The following is a 20864-nucleotide window of genomic DNA, read 5'->3' on the forward strand; positions in this document are numbered from 1 at the left end:
GTGCTTTCTTTGGTGTTTCTGAAGAATCCTTTCTGTACTGATAGTTTTGTAGGTTGTGATAAGTTATATTGGACCAAAAAGTAGGATGATGCTGTGGTCCATGAGCGTTGAAGACCACACAGAATGTTTCCTCATTTGTGATCCCGAAAGTACTACAGTATCCTTTTTCTTGACCCAAAACAAGGTAACACAACCTAGGAGGACTAAAATACTCTGCCGGACCAGTACAGTGACTAGCATGCCAGTGCTATTGATAGACTCAAGAGGCAATGGCTTAGTTGGTTCTGCTTTCGGACTCTGAGAACGCGAGTCATGGAATGCTCGGTTGGTCCCCCCTTCCTCCAACCACGCAGGCTCCCGTGCAGGCGGTATTTTCTGTCGGATGAGGTATACCGCATTGCCCGAGTTGCAAGTAAACGATCCCTATAGTCGTTTGGCCTTTTTCTCTGTGGGTGTATTGCTGGTGGTTTTTGTCCACGTGTGGTTGTAGTTCTTCCATCATTTGTCGCCTCGGAATAATGTTCCTTGTGCTCCTTAAACCAAAGTCGCTGGAAATTTGCTGCTGATGAAAAGCTTTTACACTAGATCAGATTTATCCTGTGAAGTTCAGAGGGGTGAAAAAATGGCACCCTGTGCAGTGGAGAGAGGAATTTCCTCCTGTGCACCCCCACCCCACGTACAGTTTTTGTAGCATGAGAAAACAAGGCATGAGCCAAATACCTCCCAGTATCCAGCTATTGATGTGGCCCTGGAGTTTTGCAGACGTGACGTCAACAACTCCTTGGCTGTCGTTAGTTTTGCTTTATTGCTCTGTGCTGACTTTGGCCTGTCGTTGGGAAGGAGATTAGTGGATCTCCAGTGATCAGACAAGTCCATTGCATGTGTGCCCCGTGTTGCCTCTCGCGGTACGTGATGGCAGGAAAGAGATGGGGCTTCATGCTCTGCTGAATGAAATAAATGGTCAGGATCACCGATGCCCCAGGATTTTGGGTGCTATGTTCTCTCCAAGGAGCGACTTAGGCGTGTGCAATTCTTGATTTTTTCTTTTTTTCGTTTGAGCAAGTTTTTTTGTTTTTTTTTTTTTTTTAAACCAGCAATTTTTGAGCACCAGTATCAGCTTTGCATTTCTGAATATAGCGCAAAGAAAAAATGTACGTGAGCGACCATGTGAAACCTGTGAGCAGTGCTCTGAAATGTATGAGCAATCGCTCACACTCTCAGCTTCAAAGGAGCTATGGTTCAGGAACCACTCAGCCCAAGCTCATTTAGAAGTTTGGTAAGAGACTGGTTCTCAACTCTCTCCTGTCACCATAAAGCAGCAATCTGGCCATGGTAAATGTATTAATGAGCAATATTCTGGCACGGCGAGGATTTTTCCCTTAGTTGGGTGAATGGACAGGAATTCCATAGCCTTATCACCCGGATGGGAAGTTTTAGTTTTGCCTTTAGTGAGAGATTCAATATTGGCTCTTATGGTTTCCCAGTGGTTTTACTTTGCAAAGTGAAAGGGAAATTTTCATTTCCCTAACACAGCCCTGCCTTAATCAGCTCTTACACTGCTGGTATTAGTATTCTGCTGTGCTGGGTCCTGACCAACGTCTATAGAGCTTCCCTTGATCTGTCGTCTTTTATAAAGTTTTTCTCAAGTTTTGTTTTGTTTTGTTTTTTAATCAGTTTAGGGAGGAGCCTCTTCACTTGTGAATTTTTTTTAATTTTTTGTTTTCTATTTATCAATCTGTGCTTGAAACTTTAAATTCAAGAGAAAAGCAAATGTAGGCCATACTTTGTCAGTGTTTTCCTCGGTAACTGTTGGTGTTTGTGGAGATGACTGAAATTAGGAGTTCAATATTCAAAAGCCAGTTAAATGGATAACTCACAAGTTATCCATCTAAATGTCAAATGTTAGCATATTCAGCCACTTAACCGTCTAGATCTTCTTATCCAGCTATAATTTAGCCAGATAAAAAAGGGGTGTGTTGAGGGCGTTCCAGGGAGGGGCTGAGATATCCGGCTAACCTAACCAAATACTGGGTATATCTGGCTAGGTTAGCTGGATAACGTTAGGCCTGTTTTTGAGCAGTTCTAAAGTTGTCTGGCCTTATGTGGCTGGATAACGTGCTACTTAACCAGATATCTTCAAAGATATCCGGTTAAGGAGACATCTGTAAAAGGAAAAAAAAAATATGTAAAGGGGCCTGTGGCTATTTCTCTTGATTCCTTATCCAAATTATAACTGAGGCCCTGTTGGCCTTGTATCTGCCACCACTCAAACCCCTCTAAAGTTTGTTTACACATTAATTGCGCTTCCAGTGCTGAATTTGATAGACTTCATGCTGGAGTGCTGGTATGTATGTATGTATGTATTTATTTTATCAATTTTTTTTTATATACCACACGCTCCAAGAAATTGTTTGTGGCAGTTTACAAAATGACAATCATAATATAAAATGACAATTAAAAAAAAACCAAACAAAATAAAAACAAATTTAGAAAGAACAAAATAACCTTAACTACCAGACTACTGTGCAAAGTCTTAGCCAAAAGTAATAAGGCAATAAAACTGGAGTAATAATACTAACAATGAATCATAAGCTATAACAATAATAAGAAATCATTATTCCATTTATTATTATTGCATTAATATAATTATACTGATAGCAGTAATGGGATAAGGTGATACCTTGCTTCTGGCACGGTCTGGAAGGAATCGGGGGGGGGGGGGGGGGTGGACTGGCCAGTTCTTTGCCCGTGGATGGGTAGGAGAGTCTGGGGGGAAAGGGGGGAAGATTTATCATTTTGTTTAAATTGCTAATGGGTTGTTTCACCAGTAAAGGAAACAAAATAAAATAAATTGCTGACAGTGTCGGCGGGCCCAGGACATGTAAACATACTTTAGAGGGTTTGAGGGTTGGCAGATGCAAGGCTGACAGGGCCTCGGCTATAATTTGGACAAGGGATCAAGAGAAATGACCACAGGCCCTTTACCTACGGTGTTTTTTTTTTTCCCCTTTTACCGATCTCTACTTAACCAGATATCTTTGACTATATCTGGTGAAGTAACTGGTTATTCGACCATACAAGGCCAGATAATTTCTAAATCCAACAGTTTTTATTCAGACTTAGCTGGTTAGTTTTAGAAGTTGTAGCCAGATAACTTTAAGCAAGTATATTCAGCAGGACATTTATCTTGCGGAATATACCAGACAGCTTTAGCCGGATAACTTGTCCACTAAACGGCCTTCTAAATATATTGGCCTTGTATGTTTTTTTGTGATGCACCGGTGAGACTTGTGTGAAGGAAAGCTGCAGCAGGTGGGTGCATCCTGGCAGGCGTATAACACATCTACTCCCAGTAAATAAACACCAGGCCAGGTGCAGCAAGTGGTGCTGCGTCTCCAGCACATTTGGGAACGGGACTGGTCAGGCAGCGCATCATCTGTAACAAATTCAGGACGAACCTTGTTGGACACTACGGTGCCTGTGAAGTCCTTAGGACGTCACGTGTTGGATGGTGGCTGCTCTGTAGCGCTGCTATGATAACTTTTTTACACTTTCGAATAACAGAAGGACTAGGGGGCATTCCATGAAGTTAGCAAGTAGCACATTTAAGACTAATCGGAGAAAATTCTTTTTCACTCAACGCACAATAAAGCTCTGGAATTTGTTGCCAGAGGATGTGGTTAGTACAGTTAGTGTAGCTGGGTTCAAAAAAGGTTTGGATAAGTTCTTGGAAGAGAAGTCCATTAACTGCTATTAATCAAGTTTACTTAGGAAATAGCCACTGCTATTAATTGCATCAGTAGCATGGGATCTTCTTGGTGTTTGGGTAATTGCCAGGTTCTTGTGGCCTGGTGTGGCCTCTGTTGGAAACAGGACGCTGGGCTTGATGGACCCTTGGTCTGACCCAGCATGGCATGTTCTTATGATGAAACCGGCAAAGCAGAGCTGCATCGCCAGCGTGCATGGGACAGAATCTGGGGGGCACCGCTGCGTTTGTCACACGTTTGGGGACGGAACCTCTGGGATGATTCTGCGGCTGCAGCACAATAAAGGTCCGGAACTGGTTGGGCATCCGTAGTGTGTCGAGGGCAGAGCCTGTGAGGTAGTGTTGAAGGTTTGGAGCCTGTTGGGCGATGCTGCCTCTGGAATGGGGAGAAAGGAATGCAGAAAGAAAATACAAAAAATCAGAAAAACTGGGATTCTTCCCAGGAAAAGTGGTTAACAATTGACCATGAGAGGCCCTTTACACAGATGAACTGAATGTCTGTCATTCCTGGCTTGGACTTCACTTGAACAAAAGCAGGTGTTTGCTTGGCTGTATTTTATTTAAAGCCACACTACAGCCTGGTCAACTCGTAGCTAGGCTGAAATACTTTGTGCCGGCGCACAATGTCGAAATGCAGAGCTGTGCACACTCATGAGCGTCCCAGGTAGCTTTTTAATTGCAAGCTATTACACCATGGCGGCTGAGGACCTGGCTTCCCTCTAACCCTCCTCCTTCTCCTTGCCGAGCTTGGGAGAGAGATGCAGCAGAAGGAGACAGCTTACCGACAGGCTGGGGCATCTTGGGGGCATTCCCCGAGCACAGCAGGCCTCGAGCTACCTAAGGAAAAACGAGCTGTTATTTATTTAGGAGTGTAATAACACTATATTTTATCACTGATGCAAAAGGGAGGCTTAATTGCCTCTGTGTTATTTTTAAAGAAAACCAACAGAGACACCTGCTACCTTCCCCCTTCTCCCCCACCATCTGTCAGTGGTGTGCAACGGTCTGTTGTTTTGTACAAGATAATATATCTGTTGGGGAAAGGCTTTTGAAAGGCGGGGCTGGTCTGCCTTAGAATTAGCGCTGTGTGCAACTTGTAAGGGTTTTGGAAGGAGCTTGAATGCAAAAAAAAAAAAAAAATTGTGCTTATCAGCCAAAAAAAAAAGGGGGGCTGCACTGTAGCTTAATTTGGAAAGAGGGAGCAAGATATCTATTTATACTGGTGTGATGTATAGACTGACTTTGCAGGGGGAAAAAGGATAGAGATTTCATTGAAGACAGTCACAAAATTGCTATGAAAGAGGCTCCAGGGGTGATCCGTGAAATTAGATCGGTGAGCCTGACTTCAGTTCTGGGAAAAATAGAGAAAACTATTCTAAAAAACAAAATCCCAGAGCATTCAGATAGACATGGTTTAATGGGACACAGCCAGCACGGATTTACCCAAGGGAAGTCTTGCCTAACAAACCTGCTTCATTTTTTTGAAGGGTTTAATAAACATGTGGATAAAGGTGAACTGGTAGATGTGGTGTATTTGGATTTTTAGAAGGCGTTTGACAAATTCCCTCATGAGAGGCTTCTAAGAAAACTAAAAAGTCATGGGATAGGAGGCGATGTCCTTTCGTGGATTACAAACTGGTTAAAAGACAGGAAACAGAAAGTAGGATTAAATGGTCTGTTTTCTCAGTGGGAAAAGGGTAAACAGTGGAGTGCCTCAGGGATCTGTACTTGGATCGGTGCTTTTCAATATATTTATAAATGATCTGGAAAGGAATATGACAAGTGAGGTCATCAGATTTGCAGATGATACAAAATTATTCAGAGTAGTTAAATCACAAGCAGATTGTGATAAATTGCAGGAGGATCTTGTGAGATTGGAAGATTGGGCTTCCAAATGGCAGATGAAATTTAATGTGGACAAGTGCAAGGTGTTGCATATAGGGAAAAATAACCCATGCTATAATTACACAATGTTTGGCGTTACCACCCAGGAAAAAAGATCTAGGTGACATAGAGGACCTTACATTGAAATTGTCAGCTCAGTGTGCTGTGACAATTAAAAAGGCAAAAGAATGTTAGGAATGATTAAGAAGGGAATGGTGAAGAAAACAGAGGATGTTAAAATGCCTCTGTATCACTCCATGGTGAGACTGCACCTTGAGTACTGTGTTCAGTGCTGGTTGCAGCATTTCAAAAAAGATATTGATGCACAGGAGAGAAGGTACAGAGTAGGGCAACCAAAATGATAAAGGGGACGGAACGGCTCCCCTATGAGAAAAGGCTAAAGAGGTTAGGGCTGTATAGGATAGAGAAGAGATGGCTGAGGGGGGATATGATGGAGATCTATAAAATCATAAGGACTAGAATAGGTTAATGTAAATTGGTTGTTTACTCTTTTAGATAGTAGAAGGACTAGGGGGCATGCCATGAAGTTAGCAAGTAGCACATTTAAAACAAACCAAAGAAATTCTTTCACTCAATGCATAATTAAGCTCTGGAAGTCATTGCCAGAGGTTGTGGTTAAGGTAGTTAGCATAGCTGGGTTTAAAAAAAGGTTTGGACAAGTTCCTTGAGGAGGAGACCATAAACTGCTGAAAGTCAAGTTGACTTAGGAAATAGCCATTGCTTATTACAGGCATTAGTAGCATGGAATCTATTTAATGTTTCAATACTTGCCAGGTTCTTGTATCCTGGATTGGCCACTGTTACAAACAGGATACTGGACTTGATGGACTCTCGGTCTGACCCAGTGATTACAATCTGCCGCATGTTGAATGGGACATCCCGGCTGCTGTGTCATCTAGAAGCAGGGAAGTCCTGGATTGTCGGCAACTGGTAACAAACCATAAGAAATGCCATTCTGGGTTAGACCAAGGTCCATCGAGCACAGCATCCTATCTGACCACTCTAGATCACAAGTACCCTGTAGATCCCAAAAAATAGATCTATTTCCTGTTATTCATTCCAGGGATAGCAATGTCTTACCCTAGTCTTCCTGACTAATAATGTTTATCTACTTTTATTACAGGAACGTGACCAAACTTCTTTTAAGCCCCTCTGTGCTAGATGCCTTGACACATCTGGCAACAGATTCCGCTGATATTTGTTTTGAATCTGCTGTTTGTTAGTTTCATGGAGGGTCCCCTTATTTTAGTATTATTTGAACAGTGTAAATAGCAGTCCTTTATAATCCCATTCCACCCCACTCATGATTTTATAAACCTCTGTCATGTCCCCTCTGTCATCTTTTTTCCAAGTTGAATAGCCCTAATCTATTTAGCCTTTCTCAATAAGGGAACTGCTCCACCCCCTTTATCATTTTGGTCACCCTTTTCTGTAGCTTTTCTAGTTCATTATGTCTTTTTTGATATGGGGCAACCAGAATTGCACACAATATTCAAGATCTCAGATCGAATGTCGGTATATAAAAAAAATAATAAATGTGGTCACACCATGGCTCAATACAGAGGCAATAGGTCATTCTCCTGAGGTTTACAAATGGCAAGAGCGTTTCTGATGCCTCAAAGGATCCAGTAATTACAGGATGGTTGTGGTTCACTGTTACAGCATAAACGAGGGTCTTGGACTTAGAAAAGTAACTTGGAGGGAGAGTACCAGTTAGTCTTGTGGAAGTTGTTGTTTTATTTTGGTATTTTAATGTTTTTTTACTTGCACTTATTACAGTTATTAAACTGTTTTGATTATTATAGAAAGACGGTATAGCACGATTAAAAAGAAACTAAACTACCTCGAGGATTTATTAACGAGATGGGACAAATTAGAGGGAGCAGAAAAGCAGTGGGCAAAACTAAAAAGTGACACTGTGAGAAAAGTAAATTAAGGGAAGAGGGAAAAAGAGGCCACTGTGGTGTTGTAAATAAGTGGCTGAAAAGGTAAGAGAGAGAGAGGTCAGCGTTCATAAACTGCAAAAGATCACAGAAAGAGGAGACAGGTGACAATATCTGGAAAAGCTAAGAGCAGCTGAGAAAGTAGTCAGGAGAGCGCAGGCACAAGTGAGAGAGAAAAAATAACTACTTCAGTAAAACAGGGAGAAAATGTGTTTTTAGATATGATAGTGACCGGAGGAAGTGCACAAATGGATTGTAAGCTTCAGAGGGGGGAATGTGCAGAGGCTGATGAGGAGAGAGTGGAATTGCTTAACCAATATTTCTGTTCAGTGTTCGCCGAGGAAGGGCTTGGAATAAAATGACAGAAATCTGCCACAAATAGAAATGAAAGTTAAGTCCATTTGTGAGGAGCTAGTAAAGCTGAAAAATATATAACGTGATGGGGCCGGACAGGCTACATCTTAGGATATTAAGGGAACTTAAGGAAGTTCTGGGAGCCCCACTGTCTGCCTTTTTCAATGCTTCTTTAGAGTCAGGAGTGGTTCCAAAGGACTGGAGACGGGCTGAAGTGGTTCCTCTTCACAGAAGTGGAAGTAAGGAATAATCTAAAATCTTACAGGCCACTTAGTCTGTCCTCCGTGCTGAATAGATTAATTGAATCGCTGCTAGCGCGGAGGATAGTGCAGTTCCTGGAATTCAGTGGATTACAGAATCTGATGTAGCATGGGTTTACCAGAAGTAGATTTTGTCAGACAAGTCTAAACCAATTTCTTTGACTGGATGACCAGAGAGTTGGATCAGGGGAGAGCACTATATGGGTTTCAGCAAGGCCTTTGACATGGATCCACATAGGCAACTTATAAACTGTGCCCCCTAGGTACGGGCTGTAAAGTGAGCGACTGGATTAGAAACTGGTTGAGTGGGAGGCGACACAGGGTAATGATAAATGTTCACTCCGAGGAAAGGAGGCCTACCAGCAGTGTGCCGCAGAGATTGGTCTCCGCTCCGGTTCTGTTTGGTGCTTTTGTAAACCATATTGCAGATGGGCTGTAGGGCAAGGTCTGCCTTTTGGCTGATGCTACTAAGATTGGCAATAGGATAGACACCCTGGAAGGCCTGGAAAGCAGGAGGGATCTAATAAAGCTGGAGGAATGGTCTAGAGTCTGAGGACTAAAATGTACTACATAAAAAATGCAGGGTCAAGCATTTGGGTTGCAAAAACACAAGGAAATAGTACAGTATAAGGGGTATAGTTCTGTATACAAAACAAGAGTGGAATTTGGGGGTGTCTGATTCTGATGATTCTAAGTTGGGCAAATCAGTAGATAAGGCAACAGTAAAAGCAAGAAGTATGCTTAGATGCATAAAGAGAAGAATAGCTAGCAGGAAAGGAGAAATGATAAATCCTTTATATAAGTCTTTGGTGAGACCTTATTTGGAGTATTGAGTACAGTTCTGGAGACCACACCTTCTAAAGGGATATAAAACAATAGTTGGTCCAGAGGGTAGCTACGTCAACTGTTTTCATCCTAAAACATGTGGGGGAATAGACTTAAAGAACTCTGGGATGAAGGTGAAAGGGGGTAAACTGAGAAGTAATCTAAGGAAATATTTCTTTACAGAAAAGGTAGTAGAGGCATGAAACAGCCTCCCAGTGGAGGTGGTGGAGACCAGGACAAGAGAGCATGGGACAAGCACAGGCGATCTCTGAAGGAGAGGAAGGGACTATGAAGCTAAGCAGGAGATGTAGATGGGCCATGGAGGTCTTTATGCTCAAATCTTTTTTTTATTATATTTTCCAACCTTAATACAACAGAAATAGCATCATAAAATGCAGGGCAATTGATGAACTCTTCAATTGCCCCGCTGAGCTACAAGAACTTATCTACCCACAGAATAACCATCCCCCATTCTCGAACACACCAAACGTCCTTTGGCAGCTGTGGCCAATTCTTGTGAGAAGAACGTAAAAAAAAATCAGTTAAATCAAGCCCATGATATATATATACATTATGCAGAACTGTTAAGAACCGTGCTTCTTGCTGTATGCGATAGGGATCATAGATATGAGTTCCAAATACGCAGAATTTTCTTCTTACAGATATTTCTTTTTCCCACATACTGTTCACAAAGACACATCTGCTGCAGTGATCCTTCCACTGAGTTAACGTCGGTGGATCGCTCTGCCTGACCATCCAGCAATGCAGTATAGCTTTCTTCGCCTACCTGACCATCCAGCAATGCAGTATAGCTTTCTTCGCCTGAAGAAGGGCTTTACTTATCCTTTGATTAACATATTTATTAACAAAGGCGCACTATCTTGCATAATGTCAAAAAGAATAACTTTAGCAACGAAGGGTAGAGATATCCAGTTAAAGTTAAGTAATCACATTCCGCCAAAAAGGCCATATGGTCTTTATCGGCCATCACGTTCTCTGTTTCTGTGATGGAATAAAACAAATAAATTGCATATCTGAGAAGGTGGATCATGGAAAATATTTAAAAGAAGTAGACTTGGGAATGCAAAAATAACTTTTGGGACCATAAAGATTTTTTTTTTTTTTTTTTTTTAGAAAGAATGTAGTTTTAAAGCTAAAGGCTATTGAGTGCTTTCATCTCAGTGACAGGATGTAAAGTGAAACATGGGCATAAAATAAAAGGATCTTGAAATACATGCATTTGAAATTCTGAAGATTAGCTGGAAGGACATGATTTCCAATGAAAGGGGGTTGGGCAAACTGTGATGGAAGACTTGGTGAAAAGGAACATGAGATCTTCTGGTCATGTATCAGAGGTTCTTGTAGCAAATTAGCTAGTCTAGTACTGGAGGGCATGAGATGGCAAATGAGAGAGAGAGGAAAACATAGTGCAGTCTGAGATGAGTACATCAGAACATTTTCAAGATGTGGAATCATGGGCAAAACAGATGAAAGCTGAGCAGAAAGAGAGCTAGTGTGCCGCAGTTGCCAACTTTCGTATTGAAGATGCCACTGGGTAATGAGGGGTGAATGGAAGGACATGAAATGCAGACATGTACTAGAATTTGATCAGACATCAACAAGCCTGTCTGGAGGTACAATACTCTGCTGCTCCTTCCCTTTGAGCAGCCCTTAAAGGAGACGGCATGAGCAGAGCTACCACACCAAGGATTCCTGCTGCCTGACACACTTATAAGAGCAAATCTAGTGCCCTAAACCCTCCTTTTTTTGGAGAAAATATTTCAGCTTTGAAGTGAAAAATAAGAACATAAGATTTGCCATTATTGAATCAGACCAAAGGTCCATCAAGCCCAGTATCCTTTTTCCACCTGTGGCTAATCCTGGTCACAAATTCCTGGCAGGATCCCAAAGGACAGATTATCCCAGGGATAAGCAGTTGATTTCCCCAAGTACACCTTAATAATGATTAATGGACTTTTTCTTCCAGGAACTTGTCCAAACCTTTTTTTTTAAATCCAGCTACGTTAACAGCTTTCACCACATCCTCTGGCAACAAATTTCAGAGTTTAATTATGTATTGAGTAAAAAAGTATTTTCTCCTATTTTTCTTAATGTATCACCTAGTCGGGGCCAGTGCAAGGCTATTGATCATGCTAAGTGACTTTGCACTGCCCCCCCCCAGTCGTGTTCCCCCCCCCATCTGTTTCGGCGCCCCCTACAGCACATAGTTTCTATTTCTCTTTGCTATGAGCGGGATAGGCCCCGCTTGTGGCACCACGTGGCTGCTCTTCGGCGCCCCCTACTGCTCGGCACCCTAGGCGACCGCTGAAGTTCGCCTAATGGATGCGCCGGCCCTGCACCTAGTAACTTCATTGAATGTCCTCTAGTCTTTGTACTTTTTAACAGTTCACAACTAATTTGCATTTACCTGTTCCAAGCCACTCTTTATTATATAGACCTCAACCATATTTCCCCTCGGTCCTAACCTCTTTACCCTTTCCTTGAAGGGGAATCGTTCCATTCGCTTTATCATTTTGGTCACCCTTTGCTCTGCCTTTTTTAAATTCTGCTATATATTTTTTGAATGGATCAGAGAAACGAGAACATTGAATGTTAACTCTAGGAATGGAATCCCACACACATTTTTCTGCTTCCAGGATTCTTCTATTTTTTTGCTTTTGGCTTCTTGTAGGAGGGAGTCTGGTTTGTGCTATATGTGGGCATACAGCACCTGTTTCTGCCCCTTTATTAGAGGGTGACATAGAGATCTAAGATTGAAGAGCTTGTGTAAGTTTCTTTCAAACACGGAGACTTGAGTTCTTCAAGAGATAACTAGACTCTGTTCCCCTCTTCTCTGCTAGGGTGGGTGCACAGTCCTGGTGAGGCTTGTACTGGGATTGCTCCTTTCCTGTGCTATGCTTGTTTATTTATTTATTTATTTAAAATCTTTTCTATACCGTCGTTCAGTATATTACCATCACAATGGTTTACATAGTGGCACATATAGTAAATTATACATACATCTCTTCCTATTATTAGTAATGGAGGTGCCTGATAAGCTTGGTTACATAGTTTCATAATAATGGCTATATGTTCAGTGTTGTCTAATCTGACCTGTGACTACAATAAAGACTGTTAGATTATACATTCAATTAAGAGGTGTAGTAAACAAACCATGACGTACATACATATAAAGTGCTAGTGCTGTATAAAGATTTTGTGTGTACAGTTCTCAGCGTTTTTCTCTTTCTCGCTCTCTTTGTGAAAAGGCTTCTCTAAAGAGCCATGTCTTTAAGCTCTTTTGAAAGTCTTGAAATCTCTCTGTAGTCTTACCTCTATGGGCATGGTGTTCCATAGTATCGGCCCGGCCAATGATAGTGCTCTTTCTCTGACTTGTGTTAGTTTTGCAGTTTTTACTGAGGGGATGGTTAGGAGGGCTTTGTTGGCAGATCTCAGGTTTCTGTGTGGGACGTGGACGCGGAGTGCTGTGTTTAGCCATTCAGCTTTTTCATCATGGATTAGTTTATGTATAGTGCAAAGGGTTTTATATTTTACCCTGTATTCAATTGGCAGCCAGTGTAGTTCAGCTAGCGTTTCAGTGATATGATCTCTTTTTCTTTTGCCTGTCAAAATTCTGGCGGCCGAGTTTTGGAGTATTTGGAGTGGTCTTATTGTCGTGTATGGTAATCCTAATAGTAGGGCATTACAGTAGTCAGTGCTGGCAAATATTAAAGCTTGTAGGACAGTTCGGAAGTTCGTTTGATTTAGTAACGGTTTAAGTTTGGTTGGTGCACAATCCTGGTATAACCTGGCCTGGACTCTTCTCTCCTGTGTTAGGGAGAGTACACAGTCCTGGTGAGACTTTGGCTGGGATTGACCCTTTCTTGTGTTGGGATTAGTGCACAGTCCTGGTGTGACGTGGGCTCTACTCTTCTCTCCTGTGTTAATGTGGGTGTACAGTCCTGGTGTTGTGTTTGCATATCAATAATACAAATGACCTGCAGGTTTCACAAGTTTTATTTTTTTACTTAAGTAAATATAAAGACTTTTTTTTTTCTGTAGTAGTGGGTCTAACTCTGCTCTGATTGGTGAAATGCATATCCCAATCTAAAGCCATGAACTGAAAAGTAAGATGTCATCTGTCTCCTCTCACCCCTGCCACCATTTCAGTAGCAGCTGTCTGTGTCTCATAGAGGGTCACTAAGAGTTCCCCCCTTTTATATTTCCAGAACAGTTAAATCCAGTCTTACATTTAACCCACTAAACGTGTAGCCTCTTAGGTCTTAGTTCCCCAAGAAGAACTGGTCCACAAGCCCCAGCATGCAGTGGGGTAATACTAGGAAGGGGTCATGCTTACCACCTGGTTCTGTTACCTGAGTTAGTGTCCTCAAGCCCCTAGACAGTTTTGTAATTTTAGTGATGGGTTAGTTGCCCCTGGTACATCTGGAGATTGTCTAGGGCAGTGTTCTTCAAGGCAAGACCCAGGAGCAGTGGTCATTCCCATAGACCCTTAGGGAGGTCCTTGTTTGGTCCAGTGTCACTGGGGAGAAAACTCCTGGAGCATGCTCCATCCACGATTGAAGGCCTCTCCCCTTTTTCAGTGTCTTAGCCCTTGGCAAGGGGAACCAGGGGTAGTGTAATTTGAGAGGGGGCAAGGGAAGGGGTAAGAAATGAGAAAGGGTGGAGGTAGAGGGGTAATGAAACACAGAGCACACCAGCAGCAGTGTAAGATACATACATACATACATACATACACACTCTGACCCCTCACAGTATAGGTACAGCATGGCGGCAGCAAAGTAAGCTATACACCCCCACACTGACTGAAGAACAGCAGAGGGACAGAGGGGGTGCCGATGGCGAATGGAAGGTTGTGAGGGGGTCCCTCTGGTCAGCCAGGACATTGGAGGGAGACCCCTATCCCCAACCCAGCTCTGGATTGAAAGTGGCCGCCCTTAAAAAAAAATCAACAATAAAAACCCAGTGAAGAGCACTGGTCTGGGGAAGTCCATTGATGATTGACATGATGGGGTTGGGCTTGCCAGTTGACTCTGTCACCCCGACAGGCCTGGCTTCACCTGTGGAGGTGATGTGGAGTGCGGCCGATGGCACTCGCGGTCCCTGTAATCTGGGTCGGGTTATGGCGTGGTGCACGTTAGCTTTCGTTTGTGGAGTGATGTACTCTGTTGGCTAGCTCAATGTATGAGCTCATTTATTTGCCTTTTTTTTTTTTTTTTTTTATCAGACTCATGCAGTGATGAATCAGACTGCCTGTTTGCTTTTCCTTTCACCTGTCCCTTTATTATAATCCGATTGTGCTGCCACTAACATCCTCCTGTCGCTCTTGGCGCTGGCAGGTCTCGTCGTCCACCCTAGCAATCGTTGACGTGGTGTTAGAGCTCCACCTGATGGCTAATGTGATATTTCACGTTTGGGGTTTTCTATGAGAAGTATGCAGATGATAACAGTCAGCAAATGAATAGTTGGTGACACCTTATATCGGGACTGCTCCCGGTGGTAACCGAACTGTGCAGAAGTAACCAGGTTCCTATGTAAGCAGATAATCCAGCCCTCGCCTCAGAATCAGGGGGGTGGGAAGCAGCCTGCACCTGACTCTTGCAACCGGCCAGTCTTTCTCCAGCCTTGCATCTCTGCTGCCGCTTTGAGCGTCCTCCTCCCCAACTGCAGCCCACTCACCTCTGCTAGCCGTACCACCCGTCGTCCTTGCCGATCCATGGTGCCAGTGGTTCTCTTTTTGTCTCTACATCAAGGGCTCCAGACTAAACTTCAACGGTGACTGGGGGCAGCTTTGGGGCTGGGAGAAGGGAGAGAGGCAGCGATGACCGGGAGGAGCGGGACAGCATCAGAGGCAGTTTAGGGACTGGGAGAGGGTGGTGGGAAGTGGGAAGAAGGAGGTGGCATCAGTGACAGTTGAGGCATGTGGGAAGAGAGGCCGCATCCAAGTGGGGAGGGGTTGGAGGGACCATGATATGTGAGGCAGCTTCTGAGTGAGGTGGTGTCCAGGATTATGACATGGTTTGAGTGTGGAAAGAAGGGATAGAATAGAAGAAGTGGAAAAGGGGGGTGAATCCTTCCTTCTGTTTTTTCCTACCCTCTGGAGCTTGGAAGGGAGGAGAGAGGAAAGGATAAACAATGGGTAAAATCAGAGGAAGACACAGAAGGAAAAGGTGGGCTTTAAAAATGCTTTTTCTATCCCTTAGCATCATGTGCTGCAGTGTGGGGCATCTTAGTTGAGATCCTCACACCCCCCTGTCCATGAGGTGCCAGTCAAGCCTGGGCCTGCCCTGGAGGTGTGGTGCACTCAGGCCCAAGGAGGAGAAGATGGCCGCCGTCACTGTGGAGACCTCTAGCAGCCAGTGAGCGGCCCTGAAGGGTGTGCCTTGGAAGAGACATCAATCCTGTTCTCGGGCCGGTGAGGGTCTCCTGAACTGCTCCAGCATGGCATCTGGAAAGGAGAGCGTGGCAGAGATGACTGGGAAGGGATATAGGGAAAAGACTTTACTTTAAAAAAAAAAAAAAAAAAAAAAAAAAAAAAAAAGTTGCTTTCAGTTTTGAAGAGTCCTGTGATCTGTCATCTTAGGGTAACATGCTTCTCCTCGCCTCCATGGCTTCTTTGGCCACACCAGGTTCAGATATATGTTTTCCTAAAAGAGACCTGAGTTAGAAACCACAGTGTTTTGTTTCTCACTGTCCTTTTTTATTTTTCAGGAAGAAATCACTAATACCAGTTTGGTGCAAGCTCGTCTGACATGGGCTGTGCATTATAAAGTGCACCAGAAGGTACGGCATTAACTCTTCCTGGAGTTCAGGAGTCCGTGGCAGGCGAGGTCCTCCAAATTATCCCTCCAGACCTGTCTCTGTCTCTGGCCGTCTCCTGCCTTGCTTTAACCACCCCCTATTACATAAAACCCCTCTGTGAATTTTACAATGTTATTTTGTTATGAACGCCTTATGTCCGCTGATTTTGTACTGTGCACTCTCATGTATATAGTTATAGTTACAGTTCTATTGCATTGCATCTACCCATTGATGTTTTTATATGTAAGGGCTCCTCCCAAAAGTTAATTGTATTTTTCCTAGTTCACTAAGTTATCTGTTACATGTAAGGGCCCCGCCCAAAAGTTTTTGTTTATTGTGAACCGATGCGATGTGCGAACGGATATCGGTATAAAAGAGATGCTAAATAAATAAATAAATAAATAAATATATCTGACCCCAGGCTTTGGTGGTGGGTTCGTGATGAAGGATTCTGTCGTATACTCCCCGCCCTACCTTCTCTTTCACAGTGAGCGCACTTTGAGCCTTAAGCCTCTGTGCAGGCCCTGCATCCGTTCTGTGGATCTGTGAAGGGCTTCTCTCCTATCAGTGCCCTGGGGCTCTTACTAGTGATCTGTACAAGAACAATTTTGCCCCTCATTTCCTCCTTAAGCACCAGAGCTTACCGCAAAGATGGTTTCTGCTAGATCTCTCTTCCCGGTTGGCAGTTTCCAGTCCTTGCCATCCTGATAAACGGCTGATGGGCTTCTGCGCCCCAGGGCTTGACTTGGTTTTTACACTTGGAGCATAAGCTGCCGCTTCTCCGCAAGACGTGCTGATCTCCTGGCTCCTCTCTTCAGGCCGATCGCTCCTTGCTGCTGCAGATGAACGTGGCGATCCGGGCGCATGGCGACCAGCGTGGGCCGGACAGCCCGAGGCAGTACATCATGGAGAACCTGTTCATGGTCTGCGTGGTGACGGACAGCCTTGAAGATTCAGGTAAGCCGAAAACACCGGTGCTTTTTCTCAGGGAGAAACCAGCTGGCCGGGCCGGCTCCCTGCTGGTGCTTTGCGCTGCCATGCAGAAGGATCTGGGGGTTTGGTTCCTGACTCAGGTTGTCCTTGCGGGCTGAGGATGCCTTGGAAGTGTTGCTCACTAGGGATGTGAATCGTATTTCTGACGATTGAAAATATCATACGATATTTTCAAAGACAGAAATCGGGGGCTCCCCGAAACCGATAGGAAAACCCCAAGAAATTGTTTGTGGGGTTCTCTTATCGTTCTGGGGGAGGGTGGGAAAAACGGCACACAAACAACCCCTAAACCCACCCCGACCCTTTAAAGCAGCTCCCTTAGTTGACCCCCCCAAAAAAAAAAATGTTTTAAATTATCTGGTGGTCCAGGGGGAGTCCCGGGAGCGATCTCCCACTCTCGGGCTGTCAGCTGCCACTAATAAAAATGGCACCGATGGCCCTTTGCCCTTACCATGTGACAGGGTATCCATGCCATTGGCCGGCCCCTGTCACATGGTAGGAGCACTGGATGGCCCGCACCATTTTTAAAGATGGCGCCGGTCGTCCATTACTCCTACCATGTGACAGGGGCCAGCCAATGGCATGGATACCCTGTCACATGGTAAGGGCAAAGGGCCATCGGCGCCATTTTTATTAGTGGCAGCTGACGGCCCGAGAGTGCTCCCGGGACCCCCCTGGACCACCAGGTAATTTTAAAACGTTTTGGGGGGGGGAAGCTAAGGGAGCTGTTTTAAAGGGTCGGGTGGGTTTTTTGTTTATCGGCTCGGGCGCAGCCGATTAAAAAAACAAAAAAAAACCCAAAAAAAACCCCCACCTGATCGGGCCGCATGAAAAAAAATTCACGATGTGAATCGGAACAGATTCCGGTTCCGATTCACATCTCTATTGCTCATGGCTCCTCGGGAGGTAGGGAAGTGCCAGCCTGTCGTGCAGTGAAGACACACAGTTCCTGGACTCAGGGCCCACGGTTGCATGGTTCTGAAAGGAGACCTGGTGCATGTCTCCTCTCCACTCCCCCCCTCCCCCCCGGGCTGAGGAAAGTCGCTGCAATAAATAACCTAAGCAAGTTAGGAGGGGATATAAAATGGAGAAAAAAATTCCCCTGCCCCTCCCCCGCTTCCCCACCAGGCAATTGTGAATGAAGCTTCTGACACCTTAAACCTGAGCTGGAAATCCAAAGGAGCAGGAGGAACCTTCAGGGTTAAAGATGATTATTTAAAAAAAAAAAAAGGGCCGCTCTGTTTAGTGCAGAGAGGTTGTGACTGGAGGACGGTCTGCGTGATCGGCCCCCTCCCATTGTGGTGGTGCGACATACGGAAAAGAGTGCAGAATTGTACATGCAGAGAAGAAAGGTGATACAGTGCAGGAGGAGAGAGAATTTGGGGAGCCGGCTAACTCTGTTGCCTGCAACTCCTGCTCTTGGCTGACAGGTGGCTGACGCAGAGGACCGTAGGGCGTTCAGCCGCCAAAGCTTCCATTCCTCTCTCTCCTGGCTTCCCATCCTTGCCTTATTAAAGAGGTAATGGCAGCATGCCAGTGGACTGTCACTTAGCCGCAGTTTGCAGTTGTGGCATGCATGCATGCTGCACCGGGTGTATGTTGCCAGGTCCTGCTGAGAGGCCCTTCTGTTACAGTGTTTTCTTGGCGGTGCACTGCTTCCCTTCCTAAGAGTGTTCTGTCCTGGGCCCCGGTTTTATCAGCTGAGGGTTCCTCGTGGTGTCTCTTGATTGCGGGGCCTCCCAGCGTGTGGTGGGATGTGGAGAGAGTGCGGTCATTCCTGTGCCTGACTGCCACTGACCATTCTCCGCTGCCTGTGTTTAGCATCATAGGCTTCTTCATCGATTCAAGTAGCGCAGTGTAACAAACATTGAAGGAATTAAAAAACCTAGACCCATCTCTGTTCTTTCGATTATTGGCATGGGATAAGACGCAGTAATGTTTGCTCTGTTTATAACTGGCTTTTGCTCTCTTCTGGGCAGGTGACTCCACAGTAACCGTTTATGCACTGAATTCAGGGAACCACCTGGTTCACATACAGGTAACTTAACTTCTTTGCTTCCTGCGGTGGTGAAGCTATGCGTCCATGTCATCAGTCTTGTGAGCCTCGTGTGTACTGGTGAGACAGGTAGATGTCTCTCTCAATATATTTCCATCCCTGGTGGTGGTCGGGGAGAGGTCGAGTCATTCAGGATGGGAACATTGTAAGTTCTCTTGTACTGAAATGGGTCAGGGTATGCCTTCCCTGCAGAGCCAGGAGCCACAGCAAGGGCACGAACCCAGGACGTCCTGCAGACAGGCACCAAGCAGAGTCTGCGGTACTGCCCCAGAAAAGGGATACGGGCTGGATCTTGCGATCATTATCTCTTGTCATAGTCTGCATTTCTACGATGTGGAATCCAACAGCTGTGATGTTTAACCTTTTTGCTTTAGGATGTACAGCATTTGACAGGCAGTGGCGCATCCTCTCTCCAGTTTCACCCTGTCTTGCTGCCAAGTTCAACAACGAACTTCACTGAAGCTGTCTCCATTACCTGCAGTGGTACGTTCGGTTTTCTTGGCTGTAATGGCGCGGATAGCAGACGGGCAGCGTGAGGTCCTGTAGCACAGTCAGAATGAATCCTAGTGAACTTTCCTCCTCTATCGTCCCCTTGGTCTCCCTCTGAAGGACGCGTTGATGCTGACCAGCTCTGCTCCATTCACTGTTCCCATGGATAAGCAGTGCTCAGCTGTTGCCATTTGCCTTGCAGTGCAGTGGCCTGACCCCATTTCACAGGACCCGCCAATTTCAGGCGACGTAAATAAAGCCAGTTTGGTGCACTGTATTGGTGCGTGTGTGATTTTTATTTTTTTCCCCCTGCACACGGTGAGATTATCAGCCACTGACCTTCATGCTCTGGTCAAATTAAAAAAAAAGTTTGGTGCCAATGCCGAATTTCTTATAGCCGTATTGATCCCGACGGAAACCGCTTTCTTTGCGGGTTCTGATTCTTTTCATTGAACTAATGTAATAATCATCCAAAGATGGTGATGTTCCAAGAGCCTTCGTGATCACATCGGTCCCTGGTGACCACTGAGGGAAGGGATCTGTGTGCTCTCAGCTGCTCCTGTACATTGCCATCTTGGGATAATTTTTAGCTTGATAAAATAAAAGTTATTGGAGTCTGCAAAAAATCTTAAAGGCTGACATTCAACACCATATGTCCTGCTAAGTTCGGACTTAGCCGGACAGATGGCAGGACTTGAAAATCCCCCAGCACTGACCAGCCCAGAGATAGCTGGATAAGTTTAGGACCGCCTTAGAGCTGTCTTAAAGTAAGCTGGATAAACTTATCCGGCTAACTAACATAGCAGAGTATATTCAGCAGTGCATCCGTACTGTTAAATATCCCTGAAAAGTTAGCTCAATTTATCCTGCTAACTTTGCTAGCAGATATATATGGTCCTCTTATTTTCCTTCTAAAAATGTTTAGACTCTGTTCCCATGACATCCCGGACAGGAACCAAAGTGACTGCTGGGGGAGGGGGATGGAAAATGCCGGTTGGGTGAATGTGTTATTTCTTTGAAATCTCTTCCGGGAGGTTAATACTGAGGCAGTAACTCTTGTTTTGCTCCTTGTGATAGCTGCGACATGCGGCAGCGGAAGAAGTGGCTCGGCAGGTGTGGACAGGAGCCGGCAAGATGGCTCCACAACACTAAAAGCATGCCTCTCCCACCATGTGACGGAAGGGTAAGTCTGCAGCACCCTGGTTTGATTTCCATGTCTGCCTATTTAAAACACAACGATAATTTAATAAATGCTACTTTTGAGGAATTTTAGCCTGCCTTTCCAAATCATGCTGAGGGCAGCTTGCAGCATTATTGCATTTTTGAAGAAAATATTTTATTTATTTATTTATTTTGTGCTTTTATATTCCGTTAATCTGTAATTCATTTGTAAATTTGTACAGAGAAATTAAAATATGATCATAAAATTTGTAAATTACACCATAAGTTCTTCA

General features: G+C 44.5%; 1 protein-coding gene across 2 annotated transcripts in view; it reads left to right on the forward strand.

Moving 5' to 3' along the window:
- Positions 1-20864, forward strand: part of TMEM131L (transmembrane 131 like) — a 200166-nt gene that overhangs the window by 114657 nt on the left and 64645 nt on the right. For both annotated transcript variants that reach the window (XM_029610214.1, XM_029610130.1), the window contains exons 8-12: positions 15783-15854; positions 16691-16829; positions 18845-18903; positions 19296-19404; positions 20488-20593. In XM_029610214.1, the coding sequence (XP_029466074.1) occupies positions 15783-15854; positions 16691-16829; positions 18845-18903; positions 19296-19404; positions 20488-20593 (485 nt within the window). The remainder of the gene's footprint in view (positions 1-15782; positions 15855-16690; positions 16830-18844; positions 18904-19295; positions 19405-20487; positions 20594-20864) is intronic.

Source organism: Rhinatrema bivittatum, chromosome 1 (genome assembly GCF_901001135.1).
Source record: "Rhinatrema bivittatum chromosome 1, aRhiBiv1.1, whole genome shotgun sequence".
NCBI lineage: Eukaryota > Metazoa > Chordata > Amphibia > Gymnophiona > Rhinatrematidae > Rhinatrema > Rhinatrema bivittatum.